At 37.5% G+C, this 22,687-nt stretch overlaps 2 protein-coding genes across 3 annotated transcripts in view; both read right to left on the minus strand.

Annotated features, from left to right (window-relative positions):
* The window catches only part of LOC107090620 (histone H2A-like), a 665,777-nt gene that overhangs the window by 140,391 nt on the left and 502,699 nt on the right, over window positions 1–22,687 (minus strand). The window lies entirely within an intron of this gene.
* The window catches only part of trhde (thyrotropin-releasing hormone degrading enzyme), a 249,933-nt gene continuing 248,863 nt past the window's right edge, over window positions 21,618–22,687 (minus strand). Inside the window, exon 20 of the mRNA XM_015384105.1 lies at window positions 21,618–22,108. Within this exon, the coding sequence (XP_015239591.1) occupies window positions 21,956–22,108 (153 nt within the window). The 3' untranslated portion in view covers window positions 21,618–21,955. The remainder of the gene's footprint in view (window positions 22,109–22,687) is intronic.

Genomic DNA, 22,687 nt, shown 5'->3' on the forward strand with positions numbered 1-22,687 from the left:
TATATATAATATAATACACTCAGTTGTAGTGCAACACATTTTTATATTTGCTGACTTAAAATTGGTATCAGTTATTTATTTGCAGGATTTTAACCGTATATCCAGCTCTCGTGATGAGAAGATCTATTGGTGAGGTGAAGAGACTTTGGGATATTTTCAAGGAAAACTAAGGAAGCTTAACTGCAGGTCCTATTTCTAGCTGCTGTCTAACCTTTTGTCGGATCAACAGTAACACTACCCAGGCTAGGAAAGAAGCTTCAGACTGCTTTGCTGAATCCAGATGTAGGAAAACAGATTAAGCACTCCGTAATAAAACCCCAAAACATATGAAGGTGAGGATATTTCCATGTGTCACGCAGAGTACATGTTACACAATGTATTTTTATTCATCGCTATGAGGTGGGATATGCCTATCATGCTATCGCTGTCACACAAAGCATTATTGCAAACTGTAAAGCTCCTTTAAACAATAGCAATGGACATCAGGTGCTTTCTATCTTTCTATACCAATTGCAATGGCAAAGAAGAATCCTGCTTCCTCTTTGGACAGTTCATCTCCTTAGTAAGTTTGCTTTTTGTCTGCTCAACAATCTCGTAAAAGCCTGCAAATTATATACAGCAATATTATAACATTGTTAGCTGTTCAAAAAAAAGGTATTAATTACATTTTCTTACTCTAAGATAAGGACATTTTGGATTTCCATACAGTGAATCCTATTTATATGAATTATATTCAGTATTCATGTTTGCAAAATGATTTGTAATTTGTTATCCTGTGGATTCAAATCAGCCGTTCCCTCCCCACAACCACATGACACAGAACCCTCAAATCGCCATCATGTGTTAGAAATCCCATTTTATAAATGTGAGATGATTAAAAGAAGAATTTCATAACAAATCCAGCAACTCTTGACTTTAAGCACAGAAGGGACAAACATCGGTTTTAAAGCACAATTATTTCAAATAAGCTCCAGCACAACTCTGGAGCAGGCCGACATGTGCCAAAGCTTTCATACATATCCCAGTCCTCTACAATTAGGTTAGCTTGACATTGAAACGTTTTTCTCAGAAGTGCAGTCATTTCCTTGCAGATGTGCTCACACCTTCAGCATAAATTTCTACACAGACGGGCATGTTGTGGTGATGTCCGACTAACAGTTCTGTGGTGCGTATGAGGCCTCAGGCTGCGTTTACAACCTCAATCATCCATCAACCATGACTGCTGATATAATTAACCCCCCCCCACACACACACACACACACACACACATGCATGGTTTTCCTAACTTCTCCCCATGAAAGAACCACTTTCCAATAATTTCCATTTACCTCTAAGCTCCTTTTTGTTCTTCTAATCGTTCCTCCTGATTGGCTCTGAAATAAACAGATTAATTATTGAATGCTCATTAATTCCCACCTCATCATTCAGGACTTCTCCATAACTGATTAAAGGTCAGCGAAGTAATTAAAATACCATATGGTTTAACTACAGCTGAATGTGTATCTGATAGAGTTTCTACAAGGATCTGATTAGGATCTTATTGTAGCTATAAAAAGCTGATTTGGTTAGCATTGCAATTATAAAACCCCAAATTGTTTGTGTCAAGTTAAAACAAACATTTTTAAAGTTAGACTATTTTGTCCTTAGTAAGTCTGTGGGTTTTTGCTACAGGTAGCGCCTCCACAACGTCCGATGGGCGGCCAGAGGGACGGACAAGCTGATTTTCTGAACGGATTGCTTGAGGAAAGGATGGAAAGATAGATGCAGGAAATAATTTAGCTACAGTAATGGAGGGATGGACAGAAATATGCAGGGATAAATTCAGCTCATGGAAGAATGTATTGACCTACAATATATTTGTGCCGACTGAAGGACTAGATAGAATATTCCACTTATGCAAACCAACAGCTTTACTCAGAGATGCATCTGTCGGTTCATAAAAACATCTTAATATTCTGCCATTGCAGCCGGTTTTAAGTTAAGAAATGACAGGATAAGGCTACAAGTTCAGACTTTTCAGTGGCGAAACTTTAACATTTATTTTTAAAAGTATTATCCTCATTTGCACTTTCACCGAAAGAAATCCTGTTAAATCAGTGACAGGTAAAACTCTCGAGTCCAACTTTGGAGTCTAAATGTTACAGGAGTCAAACAGAAACGAAATTAAAATTGCAAATGAAAACTGTTTGTAATTCGACCTGAGGAAAATAAGCTCAGCTTTCATTCATATTTAAATGAGCCTGCCAGAGAGCAGAAACAAAGTGGGATTAGGAGAAACGAGGAGACAACGTTGGAGAGGAGAGGAGGAGACTGGAGAGGAGGAGTCAAGATATACGAGCACAGAAGACAGGAAGAAGGATTTAACGTCATATCATCGATGTTTGATGGGGGGGGCTTTTTCAGAGGGGAAATAATCCACCGTCAGAACACCAAAACACGCTCTGCAAGCAGGGTGAGGAAGGGAAGAAGGATTTTCCATGCAAAGGTAATCAAAACAAGTGGGAGGTCATGGGAGATTTATGATCAAAGCAGTCAAGGTTAAACAAGAAAACCCACAAATAAGAGAAAAGATCTGGACTCTAGCAGTTTTGAAATGCCTTGGCTTTACTTGGTAAAAGTGATCTGGATTAATTATAAGAAGTTTCTTGTGGAATCAGCAATGTCGTTCACTTTCCTAAAACCAACAAATTACTTTACTGGAGTACTTAAAATTTAAGGATTATATAACCTAAACAGATTACTTTCTGTAATGTGTCTGAAAACAACATTTATTTCAGTTACTTTTGTGATTTGAAGGCACCAGCCCTATATGGATCTTTTCTGCAACTGTGTTTTACTTGGAATTTTATGGAGGACCCTTTTTGTCAGGTCAATTTCCTCAATATTTTACTGAAAGTTTACAAAAAAGTTACATGAAGATATGGTATCATTTAAGTATTCCCAAAACTTACAGGACATTTTTAAGCAATACCCTAATTTTTACTGTTTTGTTGATAACTAAACTGAAACTTACCTTTCTTGTATTCAGAGGCTACTGTTGTGCAACTTTTATATATTTAATAAAAGATTTTATTTAAATAGAAAAGATTGTGACTGTCATATACTGTATTGTTTATGAACATACGCCCTACTGACTCTGTGTTAAAACAATAGATGAACGTGTGAATCGAGCTCAAATCATATTTCTCTTAAAAGCTCTTGACTAAAAATAGATTAAACTTAACTAAACTAAACTACTATGTACAAAGAAGAAAAAAAAAAGGGTGAAAAACAAAAACAAAGAAAAGGAGCAAAAAAAAGAATTTTTAATATAGTTTTTATCTTGAAAAATGTGGAACGTGATCAAATTAGCTTTTGGCTAATTTAAAGCAATTGATGTGTTTTCAAACCAATTCACAATGAAAATCCATGAGGTGAATGAAATAATGGTTATTAAGTGATTTGCTTAATCGGAAATCAATAGTTATTCTTTATAGATGTTTGTGCTTGACATATTTTTTTTGTGTAGTCCTGTTTCTCTGACTGTGACTGGCTGGCTGTGCTCTCTTCGCCCTCTGACACGGGAGCTGGCTCAGAGCTCTTATGCCTCGCTGGGTGTTTCCTGGAGGGGGAGTGCCTCTGGAGCTAGTTGACAAGTTCCTTCGTATCTCTGTTCCTTTCTTGGTAGTTCTTCTTCTGTCTTCTTGAACCACAGTCGGCCTTGGCGGATTGCTGCTCTCAAAAAGCCTGGTTTTGCCTAATGTTTCTTACTGTTAAAAGGGAGTTTTTCCTCTCCACTGTCGCTTTAAGTATTTTTAATGTGAGGGATTGCCTTCAAGTCAATGAGTCGATGCAATCAACTAGTTTTCCATAAATAGAAAAACTATCAATCCACCTGAGTGTATGATCTGGTTGAATTGTGTCTGTAAAGTGACTTGAGAGAACTTGGGCTATAGAAATAAAGTGAATTAAATTGAATTACCCTTTAAGTAATTGCTTCTTAGTCTTTTGAGTGAAGCTGAAGCAAACAACATGAGGATTCAAAAATGAGCATGTGAGAAAATAAGCATTGGTTTGTTTTCTCAGCTTGTTTTAGCTTTATAATCAATGGATCAAACATGTTAGTATAGCGCACCATGTGGTCCATCCTGTTAGTGTTATCTTTACTCAAATCCTCAAAAGACATTGTTTAACTGGATCATTTGTCCCTAACTCTGCCAGACCTTTTCTCTGCCCTTATCCGTTTAGGAAAGCTTGAGTTTTTTCCAGCATCCGGCAGCTTGGCTTGGGAGGCTCACAGCTAGGGTCCAAAATTAAAATTGATTCTTCGGGCAAGTGGACCGGAAAATGAAATAAATTACTGACCAAGAGTACTTTTACCGGCCAGAAAAAAAGATAATTTGCTCTCATATATTTTTAAAAACATAAAATGTAACTAATTTCACTATTTAACAATATAAATAGAAAATACTATTTGATTATTTTAAATAGAAACAGTTATAGTAAAAGTTATTGTAGTTATATTAAACAAAGCTATAATTTAGAATTTGATTCAAAAAATGTAAATGCAAAATACTTTTATTTGATAAAGTGTCCATAAGTGAGATAAAATAAAATCAGAGGTCATGGTTCTCCACCGGAGAAGGGTGGACTCCCCTATTCGAGTCAGTGGAGAGTCCTTGTCTTAATTGGAGGAGCTCAAGTATCTTGGTGTCTTGTTCATGAGTGAAGGACGGATGGAGCATGAGATCTATAGACGGATTGGTGCAGCGTCGGCAGTGATGCAATCGCTGTATTGGACAGTTGTTGCAAACTGGGAGCGGGGTCAGGGGGGCAAAGGTCTCGATTTACTGATTGATCTATGTTCCTATCCTCCTCACCTATGGTCATGAGATCTGGGTAATGACCGAAAGGACAAGATCGCGAATTCAAGCTGCTGAAATCAGTTTCCTTCACAGGGTGGCTGGGCGCACCCTTTGAGATCGGGTGAGGAGCTCAGTTACCTGGGAGGCGCTCAGAGTAGAGTTGTTGCTCCTCCATGTCAAAATGAGCCAGCTGAGGTGGTTTGGGTGTCTCTTCTGGATTCCTCCTGGTCGCCTCCCTCAAGAGGTGTTCCAGTCATGTCTTATTGGGTTACGGGGCCACGGAGTCCCCCCAGAGCAGCTAGAGGAGGTGTGTGTGGATTGGGAAGTAAACTATTTTTCAATAAACATTCTTTCAGCCCTTGGGGTTTAGATGGTAGCTGAGTTGTTGTTAAATGACGGGGTGTTGGGTGTGTGCTCTTTGCACGCCCATTTGGCATTTGGTGTGAGGAACAAACAGCAGAGGAACAAAGCGACAGAATTGAGACTAACCAAAACAGAAGATGAAAGGATGTGACTGAAGCAAAATTGTGGTCACAACATTTACTCGCCTTTTGTAGAACGGTGCTCTGGAATTAACTTGCCAAATTAAAAATTTTGTGGTATTTGGTAAATGACGGGTCTTAATTTTGGACCCTGCTCACAGGAGAGGACATTCCCTTTTTTCAGCCAGACACGCATCAGGGAAGCTCTCCTCCTCCAGCCATTTTCATGCCTCTTCAGCATCTGAAAGATTCTGAAACACAGAGAAAAATGTTGCATACAATCTCTTATGCCGCAAGCTGGTTCTGAAATGTCAGCCATCAGGACTTAGCCTTGGTCAATTTGAAGATTGGGCCTGTGCATTCCATGATGGCTTCCTTTCCGATGTAAATCTCCCTGGCCAGTTTCATGGTAAGAGAAAGGGATCCTTTGTGGTGTGTTTTTTTTCTGTCCTCAAAGACCATGGTGGGCTAAAGGCTGCATTATGCTCAGAAACCAGGTCGTCTGCGCGTGTGTCAAAGATAAAGCGGATATACCCCTTCCCTTCAGCAGACACTCTGGTGCTCCTCTCCAAAATTGTAGGCTAGTTGTTTATTTACTTCAAGTGTAGGCAAAGTAACTAATACATTATTAAAAACAACTATCAAATACTGAAACATAACCTGTATATTTCAGGAGGTAAACTGTACATTTTTTGGAAGTAAATTAAGTAAAAATCTCAGTGATAGTTATTTCAGACTGAGTATGACGAGTTTTACTAAGGGTTTGAGCTCACATAAACCTTGTATTGCAGGTTAGTAGTGGTTCATTGTCACAATAACTAACTGTGTGGCTGTATGGCCACTAAATATGTACATATAGTGTGGGTATCAAGGTTATATGGGCATATTCTACAGATATAATATATAAACAAGCAGAATTATCATGCTAAACTTGAGTGAATGTGCTTTTTATTCTAAATAAATATGGTTTACATTTAAAAGGTCTGCTACAGTTAATATATTTTTGTTGTAAGACATGCATCTCTGTGCTACTTCTTGTCCCGCAGAGATCTATACAAGATCACGTCTGTCTGAACTACAACCTCACTGATGTACCGAGTGCAATGTGAGCATCACAGTCTTCAGAAAGTCATCCCCAACAAGACTCAATAATGTAGAGTGAAGCTGATGTATAATGCATGTACCACCTTGTGCCGTTCGCAAAACAACGTTAAACAGTTTTATTATTTTAGTATTTCAGTAAAACAGAAAAAGAAAAAAAAATTATGTTATCCTCTCTGTGGTATAAAGTCATTACCATGGCAACCGTGCTCCATGCATGTTATCAGAAAATGAATTACAATTTTCTCTCCTTTTTGCCCTCCATTTTCCTGTCTTCCATTAAACCCAGAATGCCTTATCGAAAAAGGCTTTCCAGACAGACGACATTTAGAATAATACCGACAGATGCAGCCACTCTGTTATTCGGATGGTTTTTACTCTTAGAAATTCTTCACCTGATGAGTCAAAACCCAAGTTAGAATTTTTTTTTTTATTACATAAGGCAATTTATGTATCTTAAGGATAAACAAATTGAGAAATAACAAAACCATTAACACTAAACAATGGGAATAAATCATATTTGGCCTTTACTTTATTTTTTTTTAAAGCAGATAATTCTAACTTTTGTAGCTTGTCTTTTTCAAATGAAATGATTATCATACATGGATAATGAACCCTCACCTTAATGTGCAGCATCTTATCTCTTACTGCTTTGCCAAAGAGATAGGCTGTTTTCTTACAGAAAAGGACTGAATGAGGAATCATATAAAAATCTGCTTTGCAGGAAAAGAGGGTGGAGTCTGTAACAGTTTGTGTCTGATACAGATTGATATCTCCTCATCCACCAAACTTAGCCCATCTTTTGGACAAATGTTTTTTTTTCAGTGTTATAAAACAATTGTAATCTTGTATTTATTCAAACAAATAAAACAAACCTGAGGTTAGAAGTTCATGCAATGACTGGGACCCTTAGCTTGAGCAGGACCCTAGCTAATCCAAAGCACAAAGGTTACCACAGGTGTTTCTGGGTTAAGTAGGTAAGAAAATGCGGTCTTAACTGCAGCTTTTACCTTTAACATAAGTGTGTATACATTTTTGCTGATTCCAGATTAAGTGAGAAAGCCTGCTGCATGCAGTGCCACCTGCAGAAATGTTCTATAGGGTATGCCAGATGGGGCCACTCAAAATCTTGGGTTTGCACACTGAAACTAAAAGCCATAACTTCAGGGTTTGATTCTACTATTACTATGGTAAACTTGCCTGTAGAAATCGTAAAGACTTAAGTAAACACCTACCCATATCTTGGCTTTTTGTGATTTTTAATGTTATGTCGCTGGCTGTGCAAAATGGGATGAAATGCTAAGCTGATAATACTACAATTTACCATGGTGAGAGGGGAGGCCACCACAATGGCTGCATGGGAACTAGCTTCCGATGTGAAATCAGCAGAGTGTGCTTGACTGAAGATGAAGTCTGGTTGTTTATTATTTTGACTTTCCATCAATCTACATCATGTGTAGAGCTACCTTTCTGTATAACATAGCGTAGCATTCAGTCCATCCTGTTAGCTTGTCTTTACTCATCAGTGAACACATGAAATGATCAACATATATCATACATATTGCGTGTTCTGTCCCTAATTGTGCCAGATCTGCAAACCTTTTTGTCCATGTCCATTGGAAGGCTTGAGTTTCATCCAGCAGCTTAGCACGGCAACGCAGGCTTTCTTTGTCTCAGCGGCTCACAGCAGGGGTCCTTAGGAGGCCTTCTCTCCAGTCTGGCTCTTTAAGTTTAGAACTCAAGAGAAATGTGTTGCAAAAGGTCTGTTTTGCAGCAGTTTGGTTCTGAAAGGTCACCATGATGACTTATCCTTGTTGGAGATCTGGGTCACTTTGGGCCCAGGGTGGGGGGGTCTTAGAACTGTTCATTCACCAAAGCTTTTGTCCTCTTCTCTGGTCATCATGTCAAGACGAAATATGGACACTGGTTCTCAATGTCCAAAAACCATGATCATTGGATATGGCACAACTCAGAAATCAGGCAGACAGAACAGTTTAAAAGTAAAACATTATATTGACTGCTCTGGATTGCGCGGCTCGTCAGCTGGGACCAGCTTGCTGGATTCTCTGTGGAGATAAATACTCAGGTTAGTGACCACTAGACTCAGACAGGGAACAATAGCGAGCATGTGAGTCGCTAACTTGATTCTTAGTTCTGTCAGCGTCCAGAGGAAAAGTAAGCTGCCCAGAGAGTTCCAGGAGTGGGGCAGAGCAGACTGACCAGCGAAAGGAAGCAGATGCAGATGAGCAGAAGAGTCCAGAGGCAGAATCCAGAGCAGTTGATGAAGCAGATGTCCAGACCAGAAGATCAGAGAGACATAGAGGTACCAAGCGACATAGAGGTACCAAGCGAAAATCCAAGCGAGGTCATGGGACAGGTCCAACAGGCAGAATTCAACAGCAGTGCGAACACAGGAACAGGCAGAAACAGACCGGAACTGGGGAAAGCCAAAACTCAGGAATCCAGAGGCAGAAACAGATAAGAATCAGGTAGTCAAAACACAACAGGATATTCTAGATAACTCTCACACTCGGCTCAAATAATCTGGCACTGATGGCTTTAAACAGGTGGCGTACATAGGAGCTGGAACAGGTGGATCAGATAAGGGCAGATGAAAACTGGGCGGAGCAAAACAGGTGGAAGGAATGAACTAATGATCCACTCGTCAGTGCCAAGATCAAGACAATTATAGTTTGTCCAAATGAAAATATTCATACAGTTGAGTTTGTGCTAATGAAATTATAACAGATAAAGCAACAATGTTTTTTTTTTTTTTTTGGTAAAACTACAAATGAAAAAACTAAAGTTAGTCAAAGACAGCCATATGTATACTTTGCTGGGGCTGAAAATGCTGGAAAACAGCGGTTAGGGAAATTAATTCATCTTAATGCTAACAGAATTAAATAATTTAAATTACAGGTTTTACTGTTTTTCATATTATTGAATGACATGCAGACTTGGGTGAACATAGAGCATATTTAAAAGCCTTCACAGGTTGCTGTTTCACCTTATTTGGACATCTCTTCCAGACAGACATGGGAAGCAGAACACAGTCCTGTAAACACATTTTAACTATGTTTATTCATCTCACATATTTTCCACTTTTATTCTTTTTTCTTCTGAATCAATCTGAAACTTTTGCTCTGTCTGAAACTTGGCTCCCACTTTACATCTAAAATATAGCAGGCAATCATTTTTAATATCTAATTAGCTGAGCCCTTACTGAGAGACATTTCCCCCTGAAATTACTTCACAAAGATAATTGTTGCTCTTTGCTCCAAGGCAGTTTACTCATATTTAATGGATGCATTACGCATGTATCTGGCACAGCAGCTGCCCATATTTATGAAAATTTAAAAGAACATACAATTTTCAAAAATCAGTGCTATAGCAACACCAGTTGAGTAAAACATTTAGCGCTCCTGAAAGCAGGTGATAATTGTAAAGCAATAGAAGAAAAGGAGGAACAAAAGCAACCATCTGCAATCTTGGCTCTACAAACCGAGCAAAAGATAAAATGCCAAAGCAGACCACAAGCTCCTTTTTTTTACTGTTTATATGCAGATTAAATGTGTTAAATATGATACCATGCAATGTTAGTTGGATGTTAAATTAACTTTCCAATTATTCAAAGTGATTTAATTCCTTCTTGGAGGAAGATATTAAGTTTTTTCTTTTCTTTTTTCCAACCACTAAATATAGCTTCACTTTGAGCCATACCACTACAGGTTATGCAGAATTAAGCCATTGTCAGCAGATGGACTAAATGGAACAAACACCTCTGTCACATTAACTAACTTATCATTTGTTTAAATCTGGATTGGAGGCTCATGTATCAAACATGGAGACCGACATTAAAGCAATGGTCTACAGTTCCAGTCCTCAAGAGCTCATGCCCTGAAATCTTTAACTGCTCCAATGCAGCTAAATCAAAGGGTTGAAAAAACTCTGCAGGCCATCAAGTTCTACAAAGTTGTGGACATGAGGTCATTATATTAAAGAACTCTTTCAGTCTTTCTGGGAAATTGTTTCAAAGTGTGAAGGGTGGTACAAAGGTGGAGGGCTGATAATTTGGGCTAGAACCAAAAACCTGTCTGCATTCAACCAGGATGTCTTGATCTGGGTCAAGCAAAAAGGACTTTTTGAACTGGGTCACCAACAGGACAATGATACCCAACAGGCCAACGGATCAAAAATGGAATGGTTAAGATTGATAAAAGGCAAGATGTCTGAATGGCCTAGTCAAAGTCCAGGCTATCCAGGAGTTTGTGGTAATTTTCTTCGGCCTTAAACAAAAATATTATTCCATCCTCCCACCGTCAGCTTCTCTATTTTCTCTGAGGAATGTGACACATCGACTCTTCTCTGTTTCTGCTCTCCTCTCCCTCTCTATTATCTTTTTTACCTCATTTCTCATTTCTTTCTGCCTCTGCCCTCTCAAGTACCATTAATCTCAGACCCCCCCAACCAAACAGACAGTCATATTTCTGCAGTTTCCCCAAGATTATTTTGACTTTTATTTATTTATAGAAACAAACGTCACCAGAAACTGGAGAACACACTCAAATTACCCTAAAACCAGATTACAAAAAGCGAAGAGAGCAGATTTTTATTAGTGGAATTGGTTTTTGTCCTCACAGTGTGAGTGAAACTGATCTTCAGACTCCATGGAGTGATTTCCCAGGATGCTGCAGGAATGCGGCGGAGTCGTTCATCACTGAGGAAGAACTTTGGAAAGATGTCGGACACATGCAGCGTTCAGAGCTCTGGAGGCTTCAGGTTCGGATCCAGTCTGACTCCTCCCTTCATTTCTTCATTAAAAACCACAGCAGCAGTTTGTCGAAGAGATATCTGGAGAAAGTGGGCCACCTGGCAGTCAAGTTGTCAGACGGCTGCATCTCTGCTCACCTGTGGGAGAGCTCAGCAGCAGTCGGTCCTCAGTGGCATCAAAAAATAACATCAAACTTGTTTCTTCTTAATTATTCACACCAGAAATGGATTCTTGGATGAATTATTAGACGTTTTTCCTGAGGATGGATGTCGTTTCGTTTGAAGCTGCAGGAAGAGCTCCAAGCAAACAAAGACTAGCAAACAATTGAAAGTCTCAGACAATTTAAACAGATATTTGGGCCTAAAAGTGATATTTGCATGTGTTTTTGTTTGCAGAACTGATTACGGGAGTCAAAACGTCTCGTAATGTGGAGCTCCTGCTGGGAGGCTGATTGCTCTCAGGCTGCTGTTGCTGCTGTAACTGCTCGCCTAATGATCAAACAATAAGACTAAAAGCATAAAATGCTTTCATTATATGATTTGAGCATATTTTGATTACATTAGAGACGTTTGTCATCGATAGTCGGCTGCAGGAACAGGTCCAGTTTTTGAATCACATGCACAGGTTTTAGTTGGATCTCTTTTTTTGTTTGTTCGTTTGCTTTCTTTATTGTCAGCTTGGTTATTGTCATTAAACTGTCACAAGTTCAGAGCAACAAAATTAACTCTCTGCATTTAACCCATCTCCTTGGGGAGCAGTGGGCTGCCATTGGGTGGCACACAGGAGCAGTGTGGGCTTAAGGGTCCTACTCAGGGAGCCAGAGTGTCAATCTGTGGGAGGGGCGCTTAAACTCAGAACATCTGGATTCCGGGTGCAATGCCTTAACCACTAGGCCACACTCCCCTCTTGGACTGAGAGCCACTGATACTCCTCTTTCTCAGCTTTTATTGAACATTTGGATCTTTTTTTCTGTTGATTACCCAGAAGCTCTTGCTGTTGGATAGATTCAATTGCATTTAACTCTAGTATAACTAGATATACATGAGATCATGGTCTATACTGGTAAAGCCCAAATCATCAGCATCCACCACCATGCTTCACAGCTGGTATGTAATGTTTATGTATTTAGGCTGCAATTTCTCTGCTCACAAGGGATGTGGTTTATTCAGAAGCAGCTTTGTAAACCTAAACCATCCTGCATCTGTCACGGTGCGATGGAGGTTTTTGAGGACCCAAATGCAGAGATCAGGATGCTGAGGTGAATCTTGTAGATTTAATGAGTAAGTGAGGCAAAATACAAAAAAAACAAACAAAAAAAACAAATAAAAAAAAAATGATCAGAAAACAACAAAGGGAAACTCACCTGGGGAGTCAAAGATGAGGAAGCAACAAACAACAACAAGTAACCAGCATTGAGTGCCTGCAGAGGTGGAGTATTTAAAGGGATAGTTCGGTATTTTTGACATGAATCTGTATGGCATCCCCATCACCAGCGGCATGCAATCACACTGACTTACCCCTGGCAGCGTCCTGTGAGCAGAGTTATCGTCCAGTTTTGGTCAAGCCGAAAGTAGTCCGGCAGGTTTTTAGGAACAGCGAAATAAAACTTTTCTCTTCCCAAAACATTATGTGTTCAAAAGAGCGATATTTTTGCATCCCAAAAACATTGTAGTGGGAAAAAGTCACACGTCGTTATCACTTGGTCCTATTTTCTCTCTGTTCGTATCAGTGCGCGCCGTCATTCAGACAGCGAGAACCTGACAACAGCCATGTCTCCCTCCGCCTAGCTGGGCGGAGGGAGACATGGCTGTTGTTGGGTTGTTATTTCGCTGTCAGAAATAAGTAAATAAATAAAACTTTCAAGCAAATTCATTTTGTAATGCATGTGCGTTAAACTGCGGCACAGGTTTTTTTGTGTGCAGACGTGCTTTATGAGGCCCCTGAACTCAAAGTTTCATTTTATGTTCACACCTCTGAAACAGAAAAAGGAAGAGAAAAAGAAAAAATATATATCTGCCTGCAATGTTGGCCACATAAAGACACTCTTCACACTGCTGTATAGTGCCAGCCTCTTTAGCCAAACTATCTATTCTGAAAAACACACAAAAAAACTGAACATTGGATCTTTCCCTTATTTTTATTTGGTGTTAGGACTAAGAATTATTATTTTCTCTCTGTATGGCTATTTTGTTTAGCTGCCGATCAGGTTTTGAAGTTTGAGGCGTCAATAAAGACGTTCTGAATATTATCTGCAACAGAAAAATCAAAGATAAAGTATCTGTTGTGAAGCTAACCGTCAGGTCATGAAGTGGTCAAAGCCGACGTTCGGTTATTCTTCTTACAGGTGGAAATTGTTCATCCAGCTGCAGGCGAACAAATGGATCCAAATCACAGACCTTTCTGGCAGGTATCCCATCGGGGACGGGGTCATTAGGATTGAGCCACCAGCTGTGCTGGGTGGTAATTTATCCTGTCAGGATGTGAAGGGCTTTATCTCAGATCTCTGTGAATGAGTCAGGGCTTGGCTGTATATGAATGGTACAGAATGGAAATGGTGAATGAAGAAGAGGAAGAGACTGAGGAAGACGAGCTATGAGAGTCAAGGAAGTAAAAGCGAAGTAAATGAAAACAGTTCAGATACAGAAGCTGTTTGTAGTAAAGTTGTGAGAAAGGAGTTCAAAATAATACTTTGATTGACAAAGAGGAAGAACAGGATCATTTGGTCTCCATTATGATTTACAGGGGGAAAAAAAAACAGGATTAGAGAAGTTGAAATGGTGAAGATGATGAAAGATGGAAAAAAAAACATTAGAATAAAGACGTGACACAAGAAAACAAAACAGTTAAGGGAGTAATAAAAGGAATGTTGATTAAGATACGCAAGAATAAACGTTAATAGAGGAAAGGAAGAGACACAAACTAACAGTGGCCAGCATGTTGCTTTAAGATTTCAGAGCCAGTTTTACCAGAAAGATGCCACAGGTGTCAGAGATGTGGACATGTGCCAGCAGTTGTATGGGAAGCAAGTGGACCAAAGTGTGGCGAAGAATACAGAATCAACAAGTGCGAGACTGAAAGAGAAGAAAGGTGTTGCAACTGTGGAGGCCAACACAGAGTTCACTATGAGGTGAGAAACAAAGCCGCTGAAATTCAGGAAAAAAATATAAACTACGCAGAAGCAGTGAGGAGAATTCAAGGAAAAAAGTCGAGATAAAAGTCAGCTAAAAACTAAACTCCAACACCAGATAAACACATTTTATTCATAGCCTAGATAATCGACTGCAACGATCAAGCAAAGCATATAATAAGAACAAGAAAATAAGAACTATTAGAGAAGAGAGGAAAGGTTTTTGGGACTTAGGGGTTAGTTGAGAAAACATTAAGAAGTAGGAGGTTGATGGTAGAACAAGGATATGTGGTAATTTAACCAGCTGTTAAAAATCCACAAGTATTTAAAACATTTAACCCTTTATAGGGCACTTAGTTTAATACTTTGAAAATCCAAATTTCAAGCAAATAGTGTTACTGGAATCCAGGAAAATACCTTATTATCTTTGTAACATTAAAAAATATGGATACTTTGATGGCAGAAATTAATGTCGATGCAATGACAAGAAACAACAACTGTCCGAATATATTAAGGAAAATAACAAAAGGGCTTCTCTAAGTAATTTAGAGGGCAAGTAATCAAAAAACAGTAACTTGCTCTATAAAAGGTAAATAGCATAGAGAGATTTAAAGAACATGTATATAACAGGAACTCAAATAGAATTGATAAAAGGGGATATGAGGGTGGTTTATTTATTAAATAAGAAATAAAAAGAGAATGTTTATGAAAAAAAGGTATAGTCTTAGAATAAATATGTACCCATCTTACATGTTGTATGGAATAATTGTTATTTATATAGTCGGCTATATATGAAATAGCCCATTGTTTGAAATATAGTTAAAATATTTTGAAGCTCTGTTTTTTATTATAGGGAAGCTAAAAGTTTTGACAAACACCAGTCACATAGGGCAGGAAATATTTGTTTTTTTTTTATTTTATTTTTTTAGTTTTCCCTCCCAGCACAGAGATGGGTCAGAAAGAAAGAGAGTTCAAAATCCTCATTTCCTTTAGTCGGCTCACATCCCCTCACAGGCAGCTCCGAAATCAATCAGTACTTGGACTCATGCTTTGTTTACACCTCTCTCCCAGATGACATGTTTCAAATAACAGCCCTGGAAATATTTGTCAAAATCCTGCTATCAGTGCCGCTCAGGTGTTCCCAGAACAGCTCCATGTCTGCATCTAGAATGCTGATCGCCATTTGGGAAACAGGATGTAATACGGCACTTCACTAACACCCAGCACCACCTTCTCGGGTCCCGTGTCACGCCAAACAAATACTTGTGTGTCGTGTTTATTTGCATTTAGAGTAGAAAGGTAGGATCCCTTCACAGGGGAACAGCAGAGATGCATGTTAATGCCGGCTGTCCACTGAAGATGGAGGCATGTGGGGATGCATGTTAACAGCAGGTGCAAACAGGGCCCACACAACAGGATAGAGGACTTTACACCCCCACTGAGACCCACTGAGCTTCTCTTTGCAGGATGGCTTTCCACTCAGGCTCCCTTGCAAAACTGCTGAAAACAAACAGACAATACATGCTTGTCTTCCTTCTGAGAGAGGAACCAGAGAAATTCCTTTCCAATGGAAATAAAAGAACTTTTCTAAGCTCAGAAATATTGGAAATCTTCATTTGAAAAGAAAACCGAAGTTCAAACAAGTTGAATTTTGCTAAAACATTGAAGTTACACTGGAAAAAATGGAAATCTAGATAAGTTATTTTTTCCTAAAATAAGTGCATTTGTTCTTGGATTGAGCAGGTAAAAGACACATTTTGCCAATGGAACAAAACAATTTACATTTAAAATAAGAAAACTCAATTGCATTGTCTTATTTATCTAAATATCTTCTTTTAAGAGTAAAAATACTCATTCTATTGGCAAATCATTTCATTTACCCACTTAAATTAAGAGTAAATACACTTAATTTAAGAATTTTTTTACTTATTTCTGGATCGTTTTTACAGTGTAAATTAAGAAATCTAAATATCCAAACATAAAATAATACATTTCTAAAAGCAGGTTCCCTTTATATCATAGTAATTGGATTTTCTCATTAGTATATAAACAAGAAAAAATATAAAAACTGGTTGATTTTAGTTTTAAAGGGGGGGATGATCATATTTATTGAATAAGCTTGTAAGCTCCTCCCAGCAAAGTGTGCAAACAATGAAAAAAAGTCCAAGAGCTAAAGTAAAGAAAATGCTAAATCATAATAATTCCAAGTGGGATAACTCTCGGTTGAGCTTCAAATACAGCATAAATGTTGATATCGATTGAGTTATTTTTGTATTTCTATTAAAAAAAAGGCGATCTGAAATGGGAAAATAATTTTGAAATTAAAATAAATATATTGGAGACAATAAATTTTCACTCTAGTAACAAAAACTGATGTTATTTGAGAACAAAGAACACGTTTTGGGAGAAAATATTTAGTAATAGAATTTAAAAAACTGACATTTGTAAAATGATTTCCAGGACAAATAGAACTCTCAAACATCTATATTTTCTCTCAAATTTATTTTTTTCTTTGCAATTAGAGTGAAAACATTACCTCTGAAAAAAAAAAGTCTCTCTTAAAGCATTTTTCTTCTCTCTCTCAAAACCTAGTTCAGGATTTTTCACTCAATGTGAAATGTTTAAACTTTTATCTATTAAATGACAAAAAAAAAAATTAGCTCAAAATGCTTTCTTCAGTCTCAAAATACACCAGTTTTTGATAAAGGTGTGAAACTTTCTTCTCTCTAATACATTTATTTCACTTTCACCATCATTTTCCACTTTTTCTTGAATGCAATAAAAATACAAAAATAACTCCATAAAGCTAAACCTACCAAGGCATTCAGATGCAGCTGCAGAATTGATGGAATTATGCAAGTAAAGGTCCTTATTAAGCTAAATGTGACAAAAATTCATTTTATTATTTAAAATAAATTTTGCGCTCTGACATTTTGTCAAAAATCTAATTTTAAATATTATCTATTTTTTTATTAGAACATATGAACAAATGTGCAGCCTTGAAGATATTGAAATTATATATTTGATCACCTGTTGCTAATCACCTGTTGATCACCTTTTTATGTATGAGTAAATAATGCAACTTGAAATAACAATTAAATGAAAAATGTATATATTTACAAAATTAATTTTGAATGATTTTAGTTTTAATTACAAGGAAAAATAAATAAATCTTTACTTTGAAAATGAAAACGTATTTCCATTAATTACTCTTAATTAAAATAATGGGATATTTTTGCCTCCATAGATGCATGTATAATGAAATGCAACCAGACTCATTTGGTTGCACCTTTATCTATGTCAATGAAACAAAATGGTTTAAAAAAAAAAAAGATGATGCTTTTAAGACTAAAATACAGTGAAGCTTTGTTTAAAAGAGTTGTTAAATAATATCACTCTGGGACATTTAACATCTTCTAAAGCAAATTCCTGATTTGTGGGCAAAGTTTCCTCTTTGGGTCTTCAGTTGAAATAATGTTTTTTTTTAGTGTAGTTTTGTTTTTTCAGACAAACAGGATCTTTTTTTTTCAGGTTCATCATTTTTAATATAGTCCAACACAAAAAACCAACACAATGTAAACAGGAAGTAGGACTAAAGCGTTGTCTGCAGCTTCCTGTTTCCTTCAGATTTTATCGCCTCCATCGTCACAAACACCATCTTTACCGACACAAACACTTTCAGATTCCACTTTTGTTGTTAAATATCACATTTTTCATAATTTACAGTGTTTATTGTACATGTATTGTGCTGTTATTCCTGTAAACCCCGTTTCCCTGACTGGACATTAACTCTAGTTAATGCACACAGCAATTAGCTTCTTCACATCATCAACAATTTTCACAGCCAACTGTGCCATCATCATTCACTGCGCCTTTTCCCCCGATCCAATTAGAGTTTGAAATGACCGGAATCTTAATTAGCTGCTTTCATTCAGCGGTTTTAATTATCATCATCTTCATCACACACTCAAACATCACTGGACACAGTATTTATAGGAGGAGGCAGGCCTGTTAAGTCATATATGGCTCCATAATGAACATCAAAGCTGGATCAAACAGCAGAGGAACGATTCCAAAAAGTTTCAGCGGCGCAGATGTGCTCATCATTGATCCTTTAAAGGTCACATCGTCCACCATATGTCCACCAATACGTTCTTCTGAGGAGCTGTTTGGGGTCTTTATACAAAAGACATCCATCCAAATGTTTTTATCCAGCACAGTTTTTTTTTTCCAAAGCAAAATAAACAAAATCCATGTAAGGCTCATCCCTTTTTTCCATATCATGCCCTCAGGTCCAGCGTGGTGAAGACTCATAAACAGCCAGGTATGTCCGGCGGTTTAGTTGTGGGCCCAAATATTTAAATGCACCAACTTTTAGACCTGAAGCTGTCAAATCATGCGATTCGGGGTTTCTTTGCCACCAACAAAAATGCTAACTGTTCACAAAAGAAAAAAAAATTCTTGAATCTGTTGCTCTTTAAACCAACATGAGGACAAATCCTAAACTTTGTAAGGTCCATAAAGGCGTGGTCTCACTGTAAAGTCCAAAAAGTTGTCCATACAGGTGTCCAATCAATCTGTAAAGCGATCCATCAAGTTAACATAAGAAAAGCCACATCATCTGCATATAAAATGACATTTACATAAAAGTTGCAGCCAAGCCACCTTCATTTTTATTCTTCATCCGGCTTTATTTTTATGCAAAAAAGTTTTAGAATTCAAATCTTGGGTATTACGATATCTCAAGGTTCAGGGCTCTACTAGATGGTCCCTTCCTGACAGATTTAAGGTAAATATAATTTGTGGTCTTTGGTTCCCTCGAATTGTTCAAGCTGCAAATTTATGCAAAACCTTTAAAGCTGAATTAGATCAAACTTTTGAGCATCAAGTTTGTCTCTAAACTAATAAAACTTCTGGTGAAAGTAAATTCTGTCTGACAAAGCTCTGGAGTAAGGGATGGTTGATTATAAAACACCCATCCCATTCTCCATTTTACTCAAAAACTACCTTATTCTATCCCTTCACTGTTGTTGAGGGCTTTTTAGAAGAATGAGATGCTTTGCAGGGTAATACAATCTCAAAATTGGTGCAGGAACTAGAATGAGAATAAAGTTATGTGATCTAAAATAAATTAGCATTAAGCCACTTTATAATGTAGGATACTGATTTGCAAAAACAATATTAAAATACGCCTTAAACTGAATGAGTTTTCCACTCTCCTTTCAGTATCTGTTTCTGACTCACAATCCTCCAGGATCAGATGTGTTTCAGATTTAATTTCAAGTAAACATGTTTTATTTCATAAATAAAAAATTTGTCTAGAAAAGCTAAACTCTCATGTATATTTAATAGATTTGTCGTAAAGTGCTGTCGGACAATTAAACTTCAAATATTTTTCAAACAAGTTCCTTTTTTCATTCTTTTTTTATCCTGCCATAAACTGTCTGACAGCATCGTGTCTTTTATGCTGGAGCCATTTTTGTTTTGTGTTTTTCTTTGAAATCTTCAAACATTGAGCAGCTCATTAAAACAAAAGACCAACCAGAACATCGTCACTCATCAGAGAACAATTATTCCTCCACATGTGGGGCTCTCTGTGGTTTCAAAGCTAAATGTTCAAACTGCTGTCAGTTTGCTATTTTTTTGGTTTCTCATTTGAGGACATTTCTGAAGCAACAGAAGCTTCAAACTGCAGAAGTTTTTTGCTCTTTAAATTCAAGCTGCGTCAGTCTGAATGCTGGGAAAGGGTAATGAGTCTGAATGAGTTCTCTGAGCAAAGGAAACCTGGTTCAAACAGTGTTAATTACAGCAGTGATTGACGAGTCCGGGGAAGTCTGCCTTCAACTGAAAGCTTCTTAAACAAAGCAAACAAACATAAGTCTGACTTATACAGCTCCAGTGTTCCAGTCAGTGAAAAAAAACTTTAATACTAAAAGAAGAAAAAAATGTTTTTTCAAGTTGGATGCTTAAACGTTGATTAAATGTTCAACTTTTCAGAAAATAGTAAGTTGAGCTATAAACTTCATAATTAAAAAGGCTCAGTCTTTTTAAAAAGTAGAATATGCAGCGTTTTGCTGCCACCTTGTGGTTTGGGGTAAAATAGAGTTTTAAATATTACCGCTTTGCATCGTCAAAGATTCCCATTCTATTTATTTATTTTATTCTCATCTATGTGCCATTTTCAAATTAACAATCCCCAACTAATCTACCATTTTCTGGAGTCGAGAGCGGAACTGAAACTTCTTCAAATAACCAAATAAATTCAGGCAGAATTGGTTTTTACAGCAAATACTATGGAGGAAAAATGTGTGTATCATGTTGTTTGGTCATAAGATGATCAAAGGTTTAAAACAAACCAAGTTTAAAATAAAAAAAACCCAGAAAACCTCAAATTACACACAATGGAACAGTGAATTTGGAGTTGTACACATCTATACTGTTGTTTATTCATGTTTAGTCTCTTCCAGCGCATTACTCCTCTTTCCCACAGCTTCACTCCAATTACATGCAGAAGACCAATTATACACACCAGGGGACGTGTCAGTTAATCAGGAGAGCCAATAGCTAATTTTCTAACTGAAGGGTTTATGAGGCTGGGTACTGTTTTCCATCAGAATAACGTAAAAATCGGCTTAAAAGTCATGATATAAATACAGGGCATATTATTTCTTAGCAGAGTGTATTTATGGGGTGTAAAATACAAATAAATCTACGACAGGCATCCATTCTGGTTGGATATAAAAGTGTCTTCAGGTGTCTGATCTGAAAGTTACAAACCACTAAATGAGTGATTAAAATATTTATATGTATTTGATTTGTTTTTAAAAAAACTGGTGCATCCCTATTATAATGCCACTAATCAAAATTTTGCCTCCTACTTATTTACTTTGATTGTTATTATCATTCCATTATTAGTTTGAATTTAAAAGTGACCTGGAAGGAAGAAAAAAAACTAAAAGAACTGTTTGTTAAAACCTTAAGCCCAAATGGAACAAGTGGTGTACACTGATGGTAAGATTTGTTATTTGAAGACAGGGCGATAAGATGCAAAGTTTTGTCTGTTTTTTAAAAGTAAAAACTAAGAGAAAGTAGATTGGATCACTGCAAAACTAATTCATTAAAAATTGATATAATATATAGCTCATTAAATGTCAAGTGTTTATAACGGTTTACTTCCTTTTTGTTTAAAAATGTTAAAAAAAAATATGGGAATAGCTTTAAAGTTTGAATCAAAAATGCCTGAAAGATGGCTTACTTTAAAAAAGACCAAGTGTTAAAAAAAAAAATCTTAAATGCTGAAGTTCTTTTTTTTCTCCGCTGGTTTTAGAAGAAGTTAATATTTATTTTGGTGACAGATTTAAAAGTCTGATCCTAGCTCAACCATGACAGGATCAACCTTTTTCAAATTTTCACAGCACAGTTTGACCATAATGGCTTCATGTTGAAAAATAAAGATTCCAGCATCAGTAAACCCATCAAACTTCTTTTAAAATAAAACCAGTACAGAAACCAGCCAATCAACCAGTAAGGCCCGTTTCAATGTTGTGACTGCATCCGTTAGCCATTATCTCAGTTCACTAGCTCAGCAGTCAGAGTACAGCTAGCTTAGCTTCTGTGAGGCGGCACAGAGCTAGCCGTAAGTGTAGCTGGGAGGTTTGCGTAGCCATTGGTAGAAGTGCCGCCGATGGAGGCGATGCCAACGGACGTTTCCTTCAACGATCTCCAACGCTCGCGGCAGCGCAGGCCCCGCCCCTACGCCACTCGACTGGATAAACTCCTTTAACTGGAAGAGATAATGGTGGGACAAGGGCGGAACGAAACAGTTAATGCCAGGAAACAGGATTTATTGGTACATGGACCCCCAACAATATCCTTAAATGACTCGAGTCATAATTTGCAATTTAGAACAAAACCATCTTTACTTAATTCATTCCAGAAAAAACAAATAATATATAGTACTGGGCTTGAAAAAAGCTCAGTCTAGGCAACTAGATGTGAAGTCTTTTTAGAAGACGTTTCGCCTCTCATCCAAGAGGCTTCTTCAGTTCTAACAATTGGTGGGGAGCACTGAGTTTATTATACTGTAGGTGTAACAAAAAATTAGGCGGAACAAAAGGGGGCTCTGATACTTCCTACTAGATTGGCCATGGAGGACACATGGGGGGTGTTAAAGGTGGTTAGGGGTCCAATGGGTCATTAACTTCCTCATCACAGTGGTTTTGGTCACATCCCTCATTAAAGTGTGGGTCAAATGAGGGCGAGTGGTAGGTGAATCTTCTGGGTATTGTGCTTAATAGTTATTTGTAAGAAGGTGAATAATTAAATCTAAGACCACCTTGTCTGTTCAGAGATGGATTTTCTA

This window comes from Cyprinodon variegatus, unplaced genomic scaffold, assembly GCF_000732505.1.
Source record: "Cyprinodon variegatus isolate N-32 unplaced genomic scaffold, C_variegatus-1.0 Scaffold303, whole genome shotgun sequence".
Classification (NCBI taxonomy): domain Eukaryota; kingdom Metazoa; phylum Chordata; class Actinopteri; order Cyprinodontiformes; family Cyprinodontidae; genus Cyprinodon; species Cyprinodon variegatus.